Here is a 23,470-nt window from a genome sequence, read left to right as displayed (position 1 = left end):
AGTTTCATGTAATTATTATTGTGGAGAATGTTTTCAGAGGAAACGCTTTTATACTTCTTTGTTCTGATGAAACCACAAATGTGAAGAAGTTGTGAAATCTATTTTTTTTTTTTTTCCCCTTCAACTTCTGTTTTCGGGAGAAAAATGCACCACATTAAGTTACAGAGAGTCACAATATGACAGAACACTGTGATAACACTGAGGATGATGTTTTAAGACGAGTAGAGAGAGTCCAAATTTTAGTGCATGTGTGTGTCTGTGTGTGCGCTCCTTGGAAGGATTTGTGACCATCCTTGAGTGTCTGAGCATCCCCAGTCTCCAGCAGAGCATGTCAGCCTTTTCCATTCAGTCTATTGATTTATCTGGTGTGGAGCCCACATCGGCTCTGCGCTGTGATGTGAAAGCAAAGCAGCAACTAAAGTGAGACAAAGAGGAGGAGGAGGAGGATGTGTGGAGGTGGAGAACTGACTAATGAGTCCAGGAAATGATTCTAGGAGCGAACGACCAGGTTCATACGCGTATAAAATGCTCCAAACTCTAAGCAGGTATGTGTTTTTCCGTTTGAGATGAAGCAGAAGTTATTTCTGCTGCGTGTTGTTGTACTGTGTATTTAAGTCAGTCGAGGTTTTCAGGTCAGTTTACTTTGTGAGTCAAGAGGGAAAGTTGGACAGGAGAATGTCTGCGATGTGTTTTCACATGTAAGTGATGGTGATGATATATTTTTCCACTGAAGCCACAGATTGAGCTGCAGAGCTGCACTGCGCTCAAGAAACTGATCCGGCCTGAAGTCTAAATCAAGACCATCAACTCAGCAGCACGAGTTGGCAAACAGACACAATTAGAACCACTCTGAACGGGAAGACGGACAGAAATGCAGAGCAGAACGTTTATTAGCCAAAAGCCAAAACGCAGCAGGATTGACAGGAAAAGCCAAACAGCATCTTTCTTCAGCTGAACCAGCTGCAGGTACACAAAGGGATCTTTGTGGATACCTGTTGAGGAGGTCGGGTACAGCACTCAGTCTTCTCATGAACGATCACTCAAAAGACAAAGCCCTAAAAGTCAAAACACAACAGCCAACATTTCACAAAAACCAAGAATCAGCTGTTCTCAGATAAAAGAAAAGGTGGGATCTAAAATCCAGGTAATGGCGGTCCAATGTCACTTTGTGTTTCTATCGCTTACCATGAAAACTTTAAAGTAAAAAAAAAAAAGAAAAAAGATGCAGATCATGTCATTCCTGCTCTGCAGAGAGGAAGAAGCAGGAAAGTGAACGATTCAAAGAACTGTTCGAAACACCTTCAGGTTTCCAACCTCACAGGCTGCATGTTTCAGATCAGTAGTTTCTGCAGATGAGTCAGTTTAAGCTGCTGTATATTCACTGTATGTTAAAGTCAAACACCATAAAGCAAACTCCTCTTACGGCGCGAGGAAACCACCGGCACAGCTGAAGTGTTTCAGTGGTAAATTCCACATTTTCCAAGGTTCATAGAAACCTTTCTCCTTCATTAATATTTCTCTGTAAGCTGCACAGCCACAGACAGAAAGCTCCGCCCCCCCTCGACTGACCCAGAGGAAGGGCAGGCGTTCGCTGACATTCTATCAAAACAACCTGGAGACGTCACAACTTAAATGATGTAGGATGAATCCTGTCAGACCTTTAAGTCAGCCCTTATCTCGGGGATCAGCTGTTACATATTCATGAGCCGCCGGCCAACGCGCCTCAGACGGCCTCAGTATTTAAGCCTTTCACACGTAGAAGATTTCATTAACTTTTTTTTGTCCTTTTTCTCCATAAAATTAAACGTCCCATATTTCCTCTTGCCCCTGTGTTTCATTTTTACGTGCTGATACGCAGAAGGAGATATATTTAAGATTCTAAGAGGAGCCACAAACTGCAGCGGCTCCATATGGGCCTTTAATCTACACGGGACCTTCTGACGCTGGATGTTTGGTGTATTTTTGCTTCTGATGTTGGAGGGAGTTACCTAACGCTCAGAAGCCGGAAAGGTACTTGCAGCAGCTGGCACAGTTCATATCCAGGCTCAGATATTTCTGTACCTCCCAAGGGTGAAGATTTGAGATCACAAGTGGGAAGACATCTGAAGTCAGGACTTCTTCAAACAAGTAGGAGAAAAATGGTGGAGTGTGTTTCCATCTCATACATTCACGGTTACACTGAGGCAGCAGAGAGTGATAACTTTGGTTAGTGTTTACTAAAACAGTGAAGCACTAAAGCTCTTCTAATCAAAGTAGTTTATATTGACAATAAACAAAATGACTATTCTGTAGAATATGAGAGGAGACTTGATTTCAACACATCGGCTGTAACACCAGATCGTCATACAGCTCACTGTTTTGGTTTATTTCAATTTGATTTATCAGCTCAGTAAACATTTTCCTGATGACTTGGCTATGGTTTCAGTCTCTAGTTTCATATATTCGAGGAAACTTGGGGGGTGGGGCTACCGTGTGATTGATAGACCATGTCATCCAATCAGAATTGAGAACAGATCCACCTTCTCACTCTTCCTCATGTGGAATTAGATTTTTACTTGAATACTGTTCACTCACCAAAAATAGATTACTGAATGAAACCAAATAGACCCTCCTTCACTGATTGCTTATTGATTCATCAATACAGTCTTTTTATCGTTTCTGCAGATCAGAGTGGGAAAGGTCAAGACCCTGTATGTGACCTGACGGGATGGGGGGAGGGAACGAAGAAGGTTTTAAGGCTTTTATTGTTCGGACTGAAATGGGAAACAAATAATACGACGTACTTCTCTGCAGCTCTGTCGCTGCACTCAGAGGTCGGACTCATTCATTACATTTTTCTGAGGAGCTGCAAATCATCACAAGCTTCAGAAGCCATGACAAAGCAAGATGCACTTCGATCACTCGTTCAGTCTCCTATTCCTGTTTTTGCACCGCTTCTCAGAGACTCTGGGATCTAAAAGAGCAGGAATAACTGCTCATCATCCCAATTACATCTGCTAAGCCAGTAATCTTCCCTCTGCCTCATCGATAGGCCCGGAGGCCGGAGTCTGATTAGGGCTCTATTCCTCAGGATCCCTATTGTGAGGTAAAATTCTCCATTTCATGGCTCTTTAATTATCTTCAGCAGCTCGGCGCTGGCACAAACTGCCGTCATATTCCATTATTCTGATCCTGTTAGAGTAGGATTACGACTTCACATCTCTTCTCTGTCACCATCGACCTGATGATGCCAAGTGACGCAGCTCCTGTTAATCCCACCAACAAAACACAACTGAAATTGCCGCCAACAGGTACGACAACAAAATAACGGCAATAGAGGGTCTATTAAAAGGCTGGTAAACCATCTTAGATCGGTTTTTAACTTCCCCATCCAAGCTCAGGCTTTGAGCTCTTCCTAAAAAACTTCCTACAGCAGTCGAGCACGGGAGTTTTTATATAACTGAGCCAGAGAATCTCTCACATTTGTTGGAGACGTTTTCAGACGTTTTCAGCTGCAGAACATTTTGAATAGAAATACGGGGCCTGAAAAGTACACAGGAAATAAATGAATAAAGAGAAATAAATTAGTCCTAGAAGGAAACCGTTTATTTAATTATTAATTCTGAATTCATTTCTTCGTGTAATTGGATTATTTATTCATTTCATAAGTGACTGTCTACATTTGGCAGGCATGTGGCTTCATGAATGAAGCTGTTTATCATGAAACTTATACGGTATCAAATACGGTATCTTTATATCAGTCAGTCAGTTGGCTCAGGTATGAAATACATAAAACAGCTCCTCTACTCATTTTTCTTATTTGCCTAAAGTGAAATGTATTTGTGTCTAACCCTAACCTAACTTTTGGGACCCCAGTCAGGAAAAAGTCTGTGGGGGAAGTGCAGTGAAGATTCATGTTGTGAAGCTGAAACCTGACAAAAGATAAAAATGTTGCCTCAGAAAACCGGAAGATTGTTCTGGTTATGAAACAGCTAACATACTTCTTCTTTTACTGCGCAGCACCTTCATGTGCATGAACCTGCGTTTTAATTGTGATTGCTGCGCGTTGTGTACCTGAGACGGAGACAACGATGTGCGTCTTCTCTGACAGTTAAAGCTCCAGACACCAGATTTGGTTTCAGTAAAACTGACTTCCTGCTCACGACGGAGCGATCGGGAAGATTTCAAAGTGTGAAGTGAAACCTTAAACCTGAATTCTATCTCATGTCCACTTTGTATTGACGCTTATGGGAAAATGTCCCAACTTCTCCTGCATGCTAACATCTGGAAGTTAGTTAGCATGCAGGAGGAGGATTCTGACTCATCTTTGTAAAGAAATTTTGTGCATAAAAAGAACAGACATTTCTCTGATCCTAATAGCTGCTGCCTCATTTGACACTAACACACGCCGTGAATCATTTCAGCTACGAGAAAAAAGCCAAGAAACTGGCAAGATGGACCCCAGCTGCCTCACAAGGTCACAGACATAACTCCAAGTGAATGCTAATGCTGCTGCTTGTCTGCTGTATGTGTAAATAGGCGGCTGCCATCATGTTCACCATATCAGCTTGATAAATTCTGTTTATACCCCTTTGTGCCTCCGCCCACTGTGCAAAAAATCAATTACTGCAAGTTTAATGCTGTAATAAAGAGAACGCTCTCCTTCGCTGATTGATAACTGATCAATTTTACTGGCTTTTTATGAGAATAGTTGAAGCTGGATCTGCAGAGCTCCAAGGCGGGTTAACTGGTATAACTGAGAGATGAATCCAGAGTAATTAATATCTACTTCAGAAGAAAACTCTCCATTGTTTAAGCAACACACTCATCTGTCTGCTGCAAAATCTAAAGCTCATAACTAACATTTAAAGGGGATTTACGGACCCTGGTAGCATTTCTCTTGCTAAGCAGTTTCCTATTGTAGGTTTGGTTAACTCACCAAACAAATGCTGATTCATAATTCAGAAATAAATGGGTGGAGGACGGCTGCGGTAACGTGGTGGTGTTGTTGTTTTATGTGAAATTGTTGTGTGGCTCAACCCCAGCTTTCCCAGCATCGTACTCCACAATATGAGCAGTAAACAAAACCACACGAGGCTCCGTGAGGTTAAACTGCGTCTTATTCGTTCAACATTAGTGGCTGGGAATGAGCCGCTGCAGCCGCTGGCAATTATTAAGGCTGCTCTACGTCGCAGGATCTATAGAGCCGCAGCTGCCTGCCTGTTGTGCACGCTGCAAATTGCACCATATGGATCACACATCATCTGCACGAACAGTCAACAAGCACATTTACATATTGAATCGGATCAGTTTCTTTCTCCATCAATGTCACTTGCAAGCAGCAGAGCAGATAGTTACAAAGCTACAGCAACTGCGTTCATTCAGTGTAGTAGGGAAATCAATTTTCAGCTAAGGAGGAGAGAAATCTGTGACTGGAAGAGTCTAAGCTCGACACAAACAGTCGGATCAGCCGGAGCTCGAGCAACTACTTGGTTTCCTTGCTGACACGAGGTACAGCAGCTCAACTCCACCAAACATCTGATGCTAATTATCAGCTCAGACAAATCCTTCACAGCTGACCTCTCTTTACCATCAAACCGGCAGCGAGCTGATGACAAGAGTGTCCGAGGAAGCCTGTGAAACAACGGAGGAGGTGAGATCCAGATCATCTGCGCAATCTGCTTGGCTTTCTGTTTGTCTGAACAAGGATCCTGCTGCACAAACACACAACGCTTCACCTTACTGCCAACCAAATATTGATCTAACACAGGAAGTGGCCGCTCACTACATTGCCTAACTTTGCTCTAACACGGTGTGGACACACAGCAGGAACAGCAGATCTAAAACTGCAGAGAACTCCACCTCACCAACCTGCACTTTCCACTTGGCTTGTTTTTATTTAGAAGCTTCGACATTCAAGGACTTGCTTGAAGAAGTTCCAGCAATAACATTAAAGCTCCTGTTGAAGTGCAGCAACTGTTCCCAAAACTGATTTATTTACTAAAGATGAAACTAAATAATAGTTTTTATCCCACGCTTTTCCAGCAGATCCATAATTCATGATAAGAAATTAAACTTACAGGTGTGGACACACATACGTAGGAAAACACACTCAATGCCACTCTCATGTCTTTATGAAACATAACGTCCAGCTGTAGAAATAAAGGAAATCAATAAAAATGTCTCACAATATTTCTTTCAACCAGGATCGACTTTCCACAAAAATAAGGTTGAACTCCAGCTGCATTGTCAAGTCACTGAGGAGGATATTAACAATTACAGCGCTAATAGAAATTTGTCACAATCAGCATTGTTTGTTTGAGTGTTTTAAAATGAGGATGTGTCATGAAACTGTCGGGACTAGTTCATTATACAAAACACTCAACTGGACTTAGAATCAAAAAGTCAACATTTAATCCACAACAAATATCTCAATAATGAACAGCATCGTATTTGTGATATTAGGTGTTTTATTTATTGGTATTATTGTGTTTAATAATACTGTTCAAAGCCATCCTGGTACAATTTGATGAAATATGAGCATTTCATCTCTTTGAGGAGAACCAGGCGGACCAATTGTCCAATTTCTACTTTTTTATCTTCATCTAATTAGACCTCATATTAAAGGCCCAGACGATCAGTGTCAGCTCCACTAAGTGTATTCATGTCTTTTATGAAACAGTTTGGGGCAGAACAAACTGTACAGCTATAACGTTATGTCTATCATTTCTACGGACCGATAACGCCGTCTTACCCATGTGGTGGTGGCGAACATGTACTTGTCTCGGAGCTGGAAGCTGTCCACCTGCTCCAGGATCACTCTGCGGTTCTGCTCGCTCTGGAAGAAGTCGGTGCTGCTGAGGATGGTGGACACTCCCTGGGGCTCGTGTCTCTGGACCAGCACCGTGGTGGGGGGGTCGTATGGCTCCACACCCCTGAGATTGGGGGGAGGGGGAGTAAGAGAAGAGATAAGAAATGCAATTAGTCTCAGGCTGTCTTTGGTTTCACACTGAAATCTGTTGACTTCCTTCTAAACGCAGTATTTTTAGTGGTGACTTAATGGAGCACCAGGAGGCCGACATAAAAATTTCAACACCCCCTCCTACCCCCGTGCCGTGCACTGAAACTAAGAGGGTGGGGGGGGTGTCTTTGTGGGTTCTTAACCAAAATAGATTCTGAGAACAATTTAATCAAGTTAAAACGGGAGTTTTTCTTTTGACTGATACAAAGATAAACTGGGTGGAGCAGTCCTTCGGTCGGTTCATATAGTTGAGTTTTGGATGCATTTCAAATTTATATTAAAGAAGCTTTAATATAACAACACGTTTATCAAGTTTCTTGGCAGCAGGAGAAGTCAGATTGAGTTGAAGTCTACGGGAATGTCCCTCCTCCTCCCTTAAACCAGAGTCAGAAATGAGATGCTTTTCACGTTCATGTTTCGCACTCTGTCCTTTGCTAATGACACAGGAGATGGAACGGATTTGTTCCTGTCGGCGCTCAGAGGAGTTATCTGAGCGAGGTCGTCAGAACAGAGTCGGTCTCTGGAGCTTTTTTCACCTTCGCATCCTCTAATTTTCACTCACATATGCAGCAGAATACTGGCAGAGTTGGCCATCCTTAAGGAGAGCAGCGCTGCAGCCCAAGTTCGGTGGAAACACAGCGGATTTTTAAGACACAGATGTATAAATACTGCCGGTCAGGAAGTCTGTGTGTGAAGCAGACAAATAAAACTGGATGATGGCACAACTAAAAGACCACCAATTCCTCCAAGGCGCAAATTGTTGCTTGGTTAAAATATTTTCTTCATCCCCTCGCACAAATCTACGGATGATATGACGACATCCACCTCGTTCTCACCGTGGACGTGAGTGCTGTTTAACCGCCTACTGATGGAGACTTTTTGCTGCGCGGGAGTCTCGTAGTTTTCCTCGTGGTGTTGAGTTTTCTCTGCACAGCTCGCAGACATGAAGGCAACCTGAAGGCTCGCGGTTGCACACATGTCCCTGTGATGGCCTTTATCCTGTCTGTGTCTTCTTAGAAACAGTTCCAGTGTGCAGAATTACTCAACATCTTAAAAACATGGACTGAATCTGACCACGCCACCAAAAATAACTGAGTGTTTGTGCAGTTTCAGAAGCTTTTCACACTTACAAAGAATCCTTGTCCTGTTTTCTTTTTCTGGCTGAAACTGACATTTTCCAAGATAATACATGTTAGCAGAAAATACAGACGATCAGTATTATCAAACTAGAAATATAACCCAGAGGAGAAAAACACTATTTACGACAGCGCTTGTTCAGAAACTGTGGCAGAAAACGCATGAAGGAGGTTCACTGTTTCTTATCGTCTGCCTTCCAAATCTGAGTGTTTTCCTCTGGAGTCTCAAGAGCCGAACAGAGAGAGCAGTGTTTGGCGAGGCTCCGTCTCTGTGGTGTCTTTTCAAAGGCTCTGTTCAGCTGATGGACGCTGTCTGGACTCGGAGAGCACGGAGGGATATTCGCAGTCTGTCTCCGTCCCTTCCTTTGAATTAATCTCTGCCTGCTTTTAAACAGCCCTCCTCTGCTGTTTGTCATTTAATTAGGCTTCCCCTGAAACGGCTCAGTGGGAAAATAACCTTTAAAAAAGAAAATAAATAAATACTGCATTTCATTTTCTGACCAAACATTTGCAACTATTCATTCACAATATTCTGCCAAATAATACATAACATATGAAGTGAACAACATTTAAGCCACAAATATAAATATTACACAATTAAAATAAAACAACAGTCCTGACGCTAAACAAATTAAATTTAACACGCAATTCATTCAACAGCAAAGAGAAAAATGAGCAAGCTAATTGAACAAGTGGATGTGACGATCTAATAAAACAACAATAATAGACAAGCTGAAATAAGAAGCTAAAGAGACATCAGCTCATAGAACATGTTTAATTAACTGGTTAAAATAAGAAGCTACAGTGACAAGCTAACGAAGGTAAGTTAATTGGAAACAGGACTTATAAACAGCTAACTAATATTTACCAGCTACGGCCCATAAAATAACGTCTCAGTTGCTCTCATAAACATTTAGCATGTTACAGCATCCTCTTTATGCAGCAATTCAGGTGAACCAGCTTTTTATGCCCATATGACAAAGAGAGAACTCTGAATTTGAGTTTTAACCATGAAAACGTTTGGTGATATGTTGTTTCCGAAGGAGGAAGTATTCCTCTCCATCACATATCGACTGCACTGTATCAGAATCACAATCAGGTTCCGTTCAATGCTGCAATGTACTGAAAACGTCAGGGTGAGTTGTGTGTGTGTGTGTTTTCCTGTTATCAGTGACAGGAGGTCGGTCAAACAACAGAAAGTAATTTAGCATCATGGAGGAGCAGCAGTGAGGGCGACCTGCAGCTCCGACAGGGACGAGGAGGCAGCAGAGGCCTTTATTCGCTTGATTTGTCATCCATCAGAACGCCGTCAGAGCCATCTGATGGTGTCGTTCAGAGCTGCGTCCCCGTTTCCCCCCCCGGTCTGAATCGCTGCCTTGTGTCCTGACTGCTTTCATTTAAATTTAAAGTGCCCGACTCAGATTGCAGGAGCTCTTGGCAGGAAAAAGGGGACGTGGTGCAGTCACTGATTTCATTGTCTGACTGTGTGCTGTTGTGCGACTGAAAATGCTGCTTCTGCTCCACACTTTGCTTTTATCAAACAAATCGACAGCAGGCTGTTGATCGCCATGAACTCAACCGTTCTGATTCACAGCAGGGCTCGTTTTAACTCGGAACAGAAATGCCAGTGGTCTCTTTGTGCCGTCAGCAGCTGCAAGGCCACTGTTACCAGATTACACAGCTACACTTTAACTGTCATGTTTCCAGAAGTACCACAGATCCTGCCTGAACTCCCGGAACAACCTGCCAGTGTGAGGAGGAATAAAGGAAATTATTCAGACACCAATAATGCCATTAGGCTCTTCGTTCCTCCTCAGGCTCTCATGAAGACGAAGACACATTTAAAGTCTTTTTGTTTTGTTTTTTCATTTGGGTTGAAGCTCTAACTGGTTTTGACCTCACCGGATGGAAACAATAAAAAAAAATGTGTTCATGGTTTGGAAAATTACAAAACATAAAAAAAAAAAAAAAAAAAAAAAGCCATTAAAGCAACACAGACCGTTAAAGAGAAAAAGATCCATCAGTAAAGATGACGATGAATAATGTTTATAGAGAAGCCGTCACAATTCATTTCCACATAGAAAACTGCGTATAACATTGTCAATTATTGAAACACGTTGCTCCATTCAACAAATAATAAAAGTGTCCCTTCCCCAAAGACGAGCACAGTAAGCAGGATCTAGGTGTCACTTTTGTTAGATTGCTGGTGTGATGCCAAATGTTTAGATCACATGACGCAGGAGACACGAGGGCGTCTGCATTATTCTCCTAATCAAGACTTTCCGTAGCCTCCATTAACAAGCCACGCCCCCAAAGAGTCTCGTATTATCATAAATATCACAACAGGCGTCATGTCAACCATTAATCTCTGTCAAAAGGTCAATATTTGCCATCTGGACTGCAGCTTCGCTTTTGAAACGATGACTATGAAGCATAAAAAACTCTTTTTGGAAGATGGACTCCTTGTCCTCCGAACACATTCTTACTTCATATAGTGACTGTGCAATATTCATTTCCTCTCAGTATCACATCCCAAAGCTTCTCTTACCAAAAGTAGGTCTTCACATGCTCCTGGATCAACACCCATGTCTCCCCAAAGTCGTCTGATTTCCACAGCTACAGAGGGAAGGGGGGGGGGGAGGAGGAGGGCAGAGAGTAGGAGAAGAAGAAGAGGGGGGGGGTGTAAAAATGTAGGTCAGGCTCATTTCTTCGTTTTGGCTTCTACACATGTGACAAGAACAGCAGAGAGCTCCAAACTGAAGACAATGAAGCTCTCATGCCCAAAAAAAAAAAACATCCAAAGAACAATTTAACAGTTTCTTCTTTGTTGCCGTAGAAACGTGTGAAGTACTTAATCCGACAAGTGCTGAAAAATTCAACAGCAACTCAGACGAAATGAAAACGAGCGATAATCCGTGTTCTTCACTTCGCCGGCTCGGCCTCACCTGCTTGCTTGGGTGCGAGCTGTCGTAGCCCAGAACCAGGTTGGATCTCCTGCTGTGCAGAAGCAGGTCTGTGGGTTTGAAGGGCAGAGAGAAGCCCTGGACGCTCTTACAGAAGTCAAAGGTGTTCCACAGATAGTTGTTGGTGGAGTCTACAAAAAGGTACTGAAGAGGTAGAGAAAGAGAAAGACACACTTCAGACTGAAATCCAACACGTGCAAGTCCACATCAAGTCCTGCTTCATTACACACTTCGGTGATGTCACTGTACTGTATTAATCCTTTTTCTTTTAGATGGCTTTAATATGCTGTGTCACTGTATTCCCACTACCATCTCCATCCTGTGTGAGCAGGTACAGTAAAGCATCACAATCAGGAATAAAACAGCAGAAATGAAGAAGGATAAATTACAGACAAAGCTGATTCTTCCATTTTTTTATTCATGAAGAGTTAAAATCTTCGCTGTGGAGGCAAATATGTCCTGATTTTTTTAGTCCTTGATGTAGATGAACCTGCAGAAAAATAGATCTGGACAGATCTGTCTAATAGGACACAGTTAAAGTTATTGATGCTCTGATCCAAACAGATGAACCTGCACAGGAATCTCCAGAACACGCTGGTACAGTAATGACACGATTGTACACAATACAGCTGTGTGTAGAAGTGCTCTGTTAACAGGCTCTGTTGATACTTCTCTAAGCTCCAAGTCACTTTCTTTCACTTTAAAACTGAGAAAAGTCTGAAAGCGTTTGGCTCAGAAATCTCTGCGATGCTACCGAGTGATGGTTCAGGGTTCATTTAACCTTCAGTTCTATCTGCTGTCTGACCTCATAGTCTCCATCTTGTCTCCATAATGTGCCAGTGACTCACCCTCTTGTTGTCTGCGGGGCTGTGGTAGAACTGGGAGATGACCTGCTTGCTGCCCTCCTTAAACTTTGGCCCCAGAAGCTGGAACTTTTCTGAGACGAGCGTGAAAGTGGTCCCGTAATCGTAGGAGACGTAGACCTGGAGGGCAAAGAGGGCAGGAAGTACTCAAAACCGACATGCTGTTTCTCAACCAGCATTTCTCCACCGAAGAATGAGCCAAATTAATCAGATCAGCCAAAACAAAACAAAACAAAACAAAAACAGGAAATGTTAGATTAGATGTCTGAAGCTGCAGAAAACTCTGCAGAAAAAATGGCGGTTGAGTTGAACTTACTCGTGTATTTGAACAAAGTCAAAATGTCTTTGAACACACCAGACTGATCATTTAAAATCCTTTATGATTTACATCGTATGTACGAGATTTAATACTGAAAACAACAGGCCGCGCCAAACCACACAGTATCTTTCACCAAAGTTTAGATCTCACCACGTCCCATTCATTTTAGACCAAAACTGTCATTTTAAGGCGTTTCAATGAGCTGAAGAAGTGAAAGATGTCTCCCTTTGATTTCATCAGTCACTGGACACAGACACGACACACTGCAGCTCTACACAAAACTAATATCACTCAATTAACCAGCAATCTAATTAAAATCAAGTGCAGAAGGTTCCCATCAATCCAATCCATGAGGAAACTTCCATATTTTAAAATGTCTCCTCTGTCTGAACGCTCTGAGGGCGGCTGTGTGAGATAAGCTGTAGCTGAAAGCTCTCTTTTGTTTTATGCCTTTATGGTCTGAGGAGCTTGTAAAAACTGCGACACATTAACCAGCTCATGAGTCGTCTGTTATTTCAGGCTCATATTCAAATCAGACAAGCCCCGTTTTTCATTAGCAATTTATTTTACTGACTCGTGATAATCCAACATTTATGGACCTCTGTAGTAGGAAAACAGGAAGAATTTCAGACGTTCTTATAAATCTGATCAAATCTACAGTTGGGTGAAGTTACTGGAACTACTTTCTGCTGTGGAGGATTACACATTTAACGCAGGCTGTCACTTTTTTATATTTATCATTATATTTTAAGTCTGAGGTGTTTTTTTTTTAGAACAATCAATGTTGTATTTTGGGTTTCAGACTCCAGGTGTCAGTTTAGCTCAGCCCAGATGAGGAAGTGAAAATAAATGGAGCAGGCTCAACGTGGGGCAAAGCCACAGTTACATCTGCTGAGGTTGTGCTGTGTCTCGTCTGTGTGGATGCGTTGTGGTGTCATTACAGAGCTGGTTCGGGGCCCGGTGGCTCCGGCGCTGTCTCGGGCCAAGGCGACGATGACGTTGCTCTTCTCTCCGGCCCAGTGCACCACCATCTGGTTATGGGAGTCGTTCAGGTTAGCCTGCAGGTGGAGAAAAACAGCACATCAGAGAGAAGGATGGAAGAATCCACCTTCAACCCAACGCAACAAGCACCAAACATTATGCAGACTGTGAAATCTGAAAGAGGAAACAAAACAATCTGCAATTAAAGCTTGAAGAAATAAAACACGTTCTCGCTCAGTTGAACGCAGAGATTTCGTGACTGGAGAAAAAAGTTTGAACGGATATTATTTGTGTTCCAGCTCAATGAATTTACAATCAGCATGTTCCCGTTTTTATGAGGAAAGGCTGCTGTTTTTCTCCGCTTCTGTCAACAAATCCACAGAAAACACAGAAACCAGCTAAATGTTTATGTTTGTTGGTGCGTTTAAGCTTCTGGTACAAATCAAATCAAGTTGCTACTGAAGGTCTGAATCTTCAAAATGTAATCAGATTTCAAAACATTGTTTATTCATTTACCTGAGAAATTTTACTTAACCGGGAGAAAACAGAATATTTTCTGTCAATAGATTATTAACATTTATAATTCCAACATTCAGTTTTATGTTTCTCACCATACAGAACCGTATGGTTTTTTATAATACCTAATTAAGTTATTTTATTCTCTGTCTCAAGTGATTTCATACAATATAATCAGGTTGCTGTATTTTGTTTGAGGGTTTTCTCATAACATGCAATTATGTTGTTGTATTTCCTGTTTCAGCTGTTAGCTTTAGGATACATATAATCATGGTGTTGTGTTTTATGGCTGCTTCATGATATATAATTATAGATGTTATTTGTCACATGGTACAAAGCGGAGAAATGAAACTTGAACTCTGCAAGAAAAAAAAAAGGTTATTAAATCTTATTTAGTATTATCAGATAGCATCCTGAGGACATGGTAATAATAAATGCTACCCGGCTGCACAGTGTGGATCAATGCTGGAATAGATTTTGGTCAATGATGAAGATCTATGTCAAAATAAAATAATCCACACAAACAGAACTGGACGGATCGATTCGATGCTGGTTTTCCTTTAAGCACATAAACACCTGACTGCTCAGCTCCATCTGAGTGTGTATACGCACACTGATGCATCCTGGGCACATTTTTCCATGTAGAGTGTGTATGAAGCAATAACGTGCTCCAACACACACAGCCAGCGCCCCTCCCATCGGGCTCATGGATCAGTGAGAAGAAATGGCCTATTTCATCTTTTTAACTGTCACCGCCTCGCCATCCCATCTCCACAATGCTTTCCCTCCCTAATCTTTTATTGATGAGCCTGCGTGGGGTAGGCCTGGCCCCGGCCCCGTTTTTGCCCTTTTCTGGTGGTTCACGCTGTCGAGTAAACAACGAGTCTGCTTGCAGCCCCCCGTCGGCTGAGATCAGGCACAACCCTCGTCCCAGTTCTGCTGAAGAACGTCTACTATCACAACAACGGCGTGGACGGCGGCGCCATGAGAGCACGAGGAAACTGAGCCAAATAAAGTGAGCAGCTGCTGAACCTGTAGTGTGGCAGTCCGTGTTGGGGCCTGCTGGATTTAACCGTGATATTAAAAGGTCCCATATGCCCATTGCTCTTGTGTTTTATTTTGAAGGGATGACAGCCATTAGTTTATGGATCATACCGCTGATACTTTCACTTAATATTCATTTAGAACCTGTAGACCTGATTTACGATGGCTATGTGCGACCTTTAACAGGTGAAGTAAACACCCTCAAAACCAATACAGCAAAAATAAAAATGGTAAGTTTTGGTTAGAGGGGGCTGTTATTCTGGGAGATGTAGGAATATTAAAGCATTTCATCACAAAATAGCTCCAGGAATGCATCAAATATCAGAGAGTGATGTTACAGGAGGTAGTTTTTTTGGGTTTGTTTTGTTTCTTTTTGACAAAGCCACCACGATTTCAGGAACAGACCGTGTGTTTCCAGTAAGATGCAAATTCAACTGTTTTTCTCACACAACTACCAACAAAGGAACGACTGTGAGCGGCTGTCAGGAAGCTGATACACAACTTGCTTTTCAATCTGTGGTTTTTAGTAAATCAGCCCTGCGCTCTGCCGCCTCTCCATTTTCCTCAGCCTGCCTCCCTCAGGGCTGCCTGTCAGGCCAAGGTGTTGCAGCAGTAAATCTCTGCATTTTAGGCTTCATTGGCTGCGGTGCAAAACGGGCCAAAAAGGGACGCCAGCAGCTCTGCAGACCAGCACGGCAGAATGTGGATGGCCATGATGACTGTGGAGATAAGAACTGCTCACCGAGTTAGCCCTGCTGTTCACAGGTAGAGGCTTAAAATGGAAGCAGCGCTGCTGAGCACGGGCCGTGTAAACCGTAATAAGGATCGTTTATGTGCCCTGAAAGTATGCAAAGCAGCATCTGCATTAGGAACTCCATAAACTGGACTGTAAGCCTGCAGAGAGATGGCTTTGTGGTTTGGCTCAGAGCTGATTTGTCTCACAGGCTCCTTCAAGCTTAAATGACCTTTCCATAACCCCCCCCAAACCAGCTTCCTCACACAAGCTTTAAATCACCGTCAGCTTGACCTGCGAGCATTTTTTCAATTTTTTTTTTATGCACAGCAAACGGCACGTCGCAGTCCGCCCAAGTCTGGCACAGACAGTAAGCCCACGAGGTCTGAGAGCCGCTCCACTGTCGTTACGCTCCGGCTCCATTTTCTGCTGAGCCGCCTCATTTCTTTCAAGTGTGAAATTCATTTTTAATGCTGAATGAGAATAATGAGAGTTCAGAAAAAAAAAAAAGAAATGGTGGAAAGTAAGCAGAGAGATGATATAGACCTGACTGGTCTGTGATCACATTCAGCTTTGGATGTGGTTTTTCTTAGTTACTTTTTTTTTTTTTCAGCTAAAAATATAAATTGATGTTCAAAATTAATATTATTGTTGTTGTTGTTGTTGTAGTTGCTCACAGAGAAACGCTCACAGCCTGGATTCATACACTGAACCTTAAAAATAGCCATAAGGAAGTCTGGAACTTTGTGATGTCACAGCCCCAAGTCCCGCCCACTTGGACCCATCATCCAACCTTGCAGGATCTAGTTTCTTTCCCTGAAATCGGCCACTTTTGTTCAATTATTCTCAGTCTGCCAATCAGAGGAGAGCCTCAGATTACCTAATCCAATACCTAATCTCTAAACCTTCATTAAAACTCCAATGCTCAACAATCTTCTTGCCATTGTAGGATTTTGTAATTTTGTTATGATATTGATGATTACAATAACTTAATATCAATACAAATGAAGACATTCTATAAATTCAATTATAAATTTTAGATATAGCTTAAACAGTTAACCAATCAAATTCTTTTAACAAGAAACTACACGACTGCACTAATGTGAGCTGATTGTTCAGAGAATCGGTTTCAATGCTGCTTCACTTTCCCAACAGGGAGGAGCTGTAGCCTAGTAACAGGAGACAACGGGTCCCGGTATCAGGACGCCGTTAGTGGCACGGCCGCAGGCCAATCAGAATCAAGTACCCAGCCTGGTATTTAGATAAAGACATTTTATTCCATCGTCGGTGGGGAAACAGTGGTGGACCAGAGGAGGCTCTATAAGTGGTAGAGAGGTGTTTCCATCCGTCAATCATCGTAACAGCTTTCTGGTCATTGGGAAGTGTGTGTGTGTTGGGGGGTAACTTTAATGTCACGGTTTCTGCCCATCTCTCACAACCGCATGCAAAATGTATACGTCCAATTGAAAAACTTGACAGGCTTCACTGAACCCAGCAGACCAGCGCTAAGGGTCTGGTTTCTCTTCTCTCCTCATGTGATTGGTTCAGACAGTCGGTGATCAGACAAAGGTCTGAAGGTTAAAGGTCCAACAGTCTGACGGTCTAAAGGTCCAACAGTCTGACAGTCTAAAGGTCCAACGGTCTGAAGGTCTAAAGGTCCAACAATCTGACGGTCCAACAGTCTGACGGTCTGAAGGTCCAAAGGTCCAACGGTCTGAAGGTCTAAAGGTCCAACAATCTGACGGTCCAACAGTCTGATGGTCTGAAGGTCTAAAGGTCCAACGGTCTGAAGGTCTAAAGGTCCAAAGGTCCAACAGTCTGACGGTCCAAAGGTCCAACGGTCTGAAGGTCTAAAGGTCCAACAATCTGACGGTCCAACAGTCTGACGGTCTGAAGGTCTAAAGGTCCAACGGTCTGACGGTCTAAAGGTCCAAAGGTCCAACGGTCTGAAGGTCTAAAGGTCCAACGGTCTGAAGGTCCAAAGGTCCAACGGTCTAAAGGTCCAAAGGTCCAACGGTCTGAAGGTCTAAAGGTCCAACGGTCTGACGGTCTAAAGGTCCAAAGGTCTAAAGGTCCAAAGGTCCAACGGTCTGAAGGTCTAAAGGTCCAACGGTCTGAAGGTCTAAAGGTCCAACGATCTGAAGGTCTAAAGGTCCAAAGGTCCAACAGTCTGATGGTCCAAAGGTCCAACGGTCTGAAGGTCTAAAGGTCCAACAATCTGACGGTCCAACAGTCTGACGGTCTGAAGGTCTAAAGGTCCAACGGTCTGATGGTCTAAACGTCCAAAGGTCCAACGGTCTGACGGTCTAAAGGTCCAACGGTCTAAAGGTCCAAAGGTCCAACGGTCTAAAGGTCCAAAGGTCCAACGGTATGAAGGTCTAAAGGTCCAACGGTCTGAAGGTCTAAAGGTCCAACGGTCTGACGGTCTACAGGTCCAAAGGTCCGACGGTCTAAAGGTCCAAAGGTCCGACGGTCTAAAGGTCCAAAGGTCCAACGGTCTAAAGGTCCAAAGGTCCAACGGCCTGAAGGTCTAAAAGTCCAACGGTCTGACGGTCTAAAGGTCCAAAGGTCCAACGGTCTGAAGGTCTAAAGCTCCAACAGTCTGACAGTCTAAAGGTCCAACAGTCTGACGGTCCAACAATCTGAAGTTCTAAGGGTCCAACAGTGTGAAGGTCTAAGGGTCCAACAGTGTGAAGGTCTAAAGGTCCAACAGTGTGAAGGTCTAAAGGTCCAACAGTGTGAAGGTCTAAAGGTCCAACAGTCTGACGGTCTAAAGGTCTGTGCAGTCCAATAAAGCGGCTCTCAGGACTTCTAGGACTTTGTGATGTCACAACAAAGCCAGTAAGAGGAAAATAGGGGGCCTTAAAAGATGCTAGAAGCTCATACTGGATAGTTAAGGAGAGTCTTAGTGTGAATTGCTTCTTGCTTTGGTCGGGTCTTTGATCAACTGTTGCCACTTTGTGAAGATTCGTTCAACAAGAGAGCGAGAGCTTCCATGAAGTCTCTGTTCCACATCATGATCTTCATGTTAACAGACAGTTGGCAAGGAACGATCTGCTGAGAGGCCAAGTGGGATAATCCTGTTTCATGCTCAAAATCTTTGTCTCGCTCGCTCCCACACACCCACTTTCTTTCTTCTTCCCTCTGAAGATATAACCTCCCACCCCGCCTTGCCCCTGTCAGTTATGCCACCAGACAAAGTGATGATGCTCCAAGTGTTCTGAGTTTAGATGGCGGAGGGACGTCTGACACAAAAGCCTCGGCGTCAGACTCTCCCCAGCTGGCGTCACAGCATCTTTCCTGAAAATAATGAATAAATTTAAATGCTGCTAATTCACCTCGATTTTCCTTTTTTCCACTTAATCAAAGCTGCGGCGCAGTTTAACAGTCACCATTCACTGATTTTTTCAGACTCTGAACGCCCTGATGGCAACAAAAAAAATTCATAACTGAATTGTAGGTGAAGACTGGATTGTTTACCTGGAGACAGATGAGACAAAAGATAAAACAGCTGTTGCTGGAGAAGCTTTCCAAAACTGACTGTAAGTGCTGAACTCACCTGATGAGACTTTAAACGCATTAATCTGTTAAATTAACCTGTCACAATCTCACCAGAGTCTGAAACAACACACTCACTTTACACACGAAGGGGGGGGGGTCATTTGGCATGAAAGCACTTTGGACCAATTCCCTGGAGCAACGACGGGAGCCTTCCATGATGCTTCGCTCCTGTTCACCTTAGACATCACTCTTATCAATCACAATCAACGCCGTGTGGTGTGCCTTGACATGTTTATTTGTGTCAGGCTTTTCTTTTCACTAACAAGCAGTTAGATGCAGCAGAAGAAGATAAAAAAAAAAAACTGGCAACATTCCTTATTTGCGCTTGGATGCAAATAGAAAGCGGCTGCAGAGGTTCAGTTTGGCCGAATGTCAACAGCTAAAAAACATCTTCAGCAGTTATGGAGGCCTCGCTAATGTATAGGGTTTATTTAGGATGGGAGCGGTGCCATGCAGAGCCCACTCCGCTGAAATGTTTCCTGCAGCATTCAAGATTCTCAGAGCACATTGAGTAAAACGGTTCTATTACAGCCTGAGTCTTGTAAGATTAGTTGTCCGAGCATCAGTGATGGATGTGACATCTTAATCCGACAAAGTCAAATAAACTTACCACGACACTTAACCCTGTGAGCTCAAGACCTGCTGCCACCCTAAAACTCTTTCTAACAGCCCTCCATCTTTGATAGTGACGTCAAGAGTCACGTCTCTACATCGGATGCTGCTATAGGCTCTGGTGGGTGATGTCACAGCCAATCAGAGTCTCTGTATCAGTCCTGTATGTTTCTCGTTTATTGTGTTGACAGTTGTGTTGTTCTCAAAGCCCAACCCTTCACCATCATCTACAAACTCCTTCCTTAGGTAAGTGCAGGCACATGCACATGCCCCGTTACTTCCCATCATCCCACTGGAGGAGCCGCTCAAGTTACTGCAGTTTGATCCTTTCAAGTTTCCGTCAACAGGCAGAATAAAAAAGAAAAATCGCAGTCAGACAGGCCGTCTTGTTTCAGAGCTGCCTGGAAACAAGAATGTTGGAATGAGAAACAGAACATATGCTGGAACGAAGCCACATCAGGGAAATGACACTTCATTTGAATCGAAGATGACTTTTTTTGCAGCTCAGACTTTACTGCAGATAAGAAAACCACTTTATCGTTATCTGGTGCATTCCTCTCCTTCCTTCCCACCCATCGGTGCTGTGGGGGAGTCGGACTCGGCGTTTGTTACTCACCAAAGCATGGTGTGGGATTTAACCAAAGAGAACCTCCCTCTGAACAACCACTTCCTCTTCTTTAATGCAAATCAAGAGGCATGAGGGCCAGTTGGACCCCCCACTGAGCGGAAACCACTCTCCTTAAAGGTGCGTGTAGAGTCTGGGTCCCCATGACCAGCTGCAGCCCAAGATGGCCAACTTACAGCCCAGACAGGAGGCAGGAGGTGTGATGAGGCTTAACGAGGCAGGGCGACTTGAACGGATGTTCCACATGCAAAAAGAGGAAATTGGGTGTGACTGGATTTGTAAACATCCAAACGAACCATCGAAGAGCCAGAAAAGTGTGAATCACACCTTCAAGTCAGGTTTTCAGAAAAAAAGAAAAGAATGCAGATTGTGTGTGATTCTAAACAAACAGCTTATTGTGCGATCTTTTGGCCGTGATAGTCACGGCTGACGAGCACCTGACCCCAAACCCCGTCCTCCTCCTTCCTGCCTGGAGAAACCAACAGAGGAAAGCTGTCAGGTCACCCAACTAGTCATCATACATCCACCTGCCAGTCGGACCAAAACTTGAGGACAAACCATAAAGTCGTCATGCTGATGATGATTAATATTCCCTAAAATTTATAGCTGAGCTAATTTCTCACAATGGAACTGAGCAGCAATCAGCTTCAGCAGTTCCCCCTCCGCTCCTCTCTCCACCCTCCCCTTTCCTCAGCTCTTCATTATTCAAAGGGGTGTGGGGGATGGTGATGGTGGTGTGATGGTGGTGGGGGCATCACGGCTAGTAGAGCATCGGCAGGCATAGCCAGTCTCAAACAATGACATCATCTCTGCAGGACTGGCAGGCAATGAAGGCTGGCTGCACTCTCACCAGGAGCTGCCGAGCACAGCCTGCACGTTGTGGATGTCGTGTTAGCAGCTACAGGGGGAACGGAGGACCGACTGTCAGCGCTGGGAGACCGCAGAGTCACGTTCTGTCCACGGAAAAACAAGAGACGGGGGTGGGGGGGCCACTCTGAGGGGACAAACTGAGACTGGGGTGAGACAGAAGCACCAGGGGGAAAATCAACAAAATTCTATTCAAGTTCAAATTCTAATCTACGTTCTCACACACACACACACACACACACACACACACACACACACACGGACACACACACACACACTGAACCTCCAGTCAAGAGTGCAGGTTCTGGGAGTTACACACTGCTGCTTCTCTGGCTGATTTGATGTAATTCAGCAGAAACTTGTGTTTAGTTGAACTTCAATCTGGATTTTCTGCCCACAAAGCAGCCAAAATCAAAATGATCACATCACATCACTGATTCAACAGCTGACTCACTTTTCTCAGCATCTTTCAGCTCGTCCTTCTCTTCCTTTCCTGTTCAGTCTCTCATCAGCATCGTTTCCAGTGCTGAAGCAGTTTTGGTGCCACCTTCACTGTTCATGGGGTTAATTTTACAAAATTCACCTCTTTTCATTTTAATGAAAGCTTCAGGTTCATGAAGACTTTCTGCCCGTTAAACTCTTTGCCCCTTTTTCGACAAGCTGACTGATTGGTTGGGCTGTTAAATTGAGAATTGATTAACGGCTCAAACCATAAATAGTTTATTTTATTACAGCTCTCCGTGAATTTGTGGCTTTAAGTGGCTAATTAGTGCTGATATCACATGCCATCAACATCATGTCAATTTTAGTGTTTTATGTTTCAGCCACTAAAAAGCAGCTCAGCACTTCATTAATCACAGTCCAAAAAACTATTTAACAAAGCTCTTTTTTAACACTCCCATAACAAACATTAGAATAAACACTAGGCTGAATCGTTCTACTATTTATGAAACCAAAGAAACACCACTTTTCACAATCAAAGATGAATCAGACACCAACTATTCCAAAACATGTTGACTGATTCTGTGTGACAGCGAATAAACTAATGAGGGCTCTGAGTTTGCTGGTTTCTTCGTGCTCCTGGAAAGAAAACTAATGATGATGGTAAAAAGTGTTGTTAACGCGACTTCATGTGGCTTCTTAGTGTTTATTTACTCCCCACACCAGAGCAACCACGTGATGATTCACATCAGGAAACCGGAAATAACAGCGAGAGTCTGTGAGCAACAGCAGCAGCAGGTGAAGAAACAACAGAAATGAAGATTTAAAGTGTGTGTGTGTGGCTTTTCACTGCAACACTCATCTACACAGCAAATGAATTCAACATAACCAAAAGTGTTGTGTTCTAGCCAACTATCTTCCACATAATTCTACAATTGTGTAATATCTTCCTCCTCTGTAAATGACAGTTTGTGATGTCTTTCCTGTCACAGTTGCAAGAAAAAAATGAATTAAAGATGATCAGAAATTTTATCTCAGTTACAATAATTAACAAATGTTTGTGTTGTTCTTGTCCACACTGAAAAGATCATTCAGTCATAAACACTTCAGCTGATGGAAACGACCTAAAAGCAAAGTCTGATCCAACTGAAAGGTCCTCAAACCTGAAGACCAGAACCAAACACACATTTTAAGATGTACACAAGAAGCTTCTGGTGATGTGAACCAGGCCTCAAGAAGCAGACAGATGATGAAGAACTGCTGATTGGCTCGAAGCTGAAATACTTAAAGAGTCCAGATCTTCATCAATCCGCCGACAGACAAACTGTAACTGGAGACCAGAAATCAGACTGAATCTGTCGTCAACGTGGCAAAAAGATGTTTATTGAAATATTTTGTTGTATGATGTCAGCAGAAGGGGCGGCAGCATAAAACTATGTGTTGCTGTTATCGCAGCAGATACTGTGATTGTGATACCATTTAAGTTTGAATGGTGGCTTTTGTGTTTTTTATTTTGATGAAGACATTCTTAAAAATTATAATGCACTTGTTCAGTTTCCATTCCTTTTCAACTAAAATGTGCAGCCTGAGCCCAGACCACCTCAGACCAGGCTTTAAGGCCACAGTGGAGCTGGTTCTGAGCTCATGACCACGTGGAGACTTCCTGGACTGATGACATGAAGGCTGAACAGGCTGAACAACATGGACCATGAAAAGATTCTCCCCCAGGTCCACACCAGGATCTGAGGCTTCGCTCGCTGGACCTGGACTGAATTCCCATGTTCTCCTACAGGGTATCGCCCCCTTCTG

The 23,470-nt window shown here is 43.3% G+C and overlaps 1 protein-coding gene across 3 annotated transcripts in view; it reads right to left on the bottom strand.

Moving 5' to 3' along the window:
- Positions 1 to 23,470, bottom strand: part of sorl1 (sortilin-related receptor, L(DLR class) A repeats containing) — a 50,084-nt gene that overhangs the window by 24,229 nt on the left and 2,385 nt on the right. For all 3 annotated transcript variants that reach the window (XM_029516994.1, XM_029516995.1, XM_029516996.1), the window contains exons 2-6: positions 13,223 to 13,339; positions 11,948 to 12,082; positions 11,082 to 11,243; positions 10,685 to 10,752; positions 6,734 to 6,914 (exon numbers count right to left, since the gene is read on the bottom strand). In XM_029516994.1, the coding sequence (XP_029372854.1) occupies positions 6,734 to 6,914; positions 10,685 to 10,752; positions 11,082 to 11,243; positions 11,948 to 12,082; positions 13,223 to 13,339 (663 nt within the window). The remainder of the gene's footprint in view (positions 1 to 6,733; positions 6,915 to 10,684; positions 10,753 to 11,081; positions 11,244 to 11,947; positions 12,083 to 13,222; positions 13,340 to 23,470) is intronic.

Source organism: Echeneis naucrates, chromosome 13, assembly GCF_900963305.1.
Source record: "Echeneis naucrates chromosome 13, fEcheNa1.1, whole genome shotgun sequence".
In the NCBI taxonomy this organism is placed as follows: domain Eukaryota; kingdom Metazoa; phylum Chordata; class Actinopteri; order Carangiformes; family Echeneidae; genus Echeneis; species Echeneis naucrates.
This window is presented reverse-complemented; position numbering and strand designations above follow the sequence as displayed.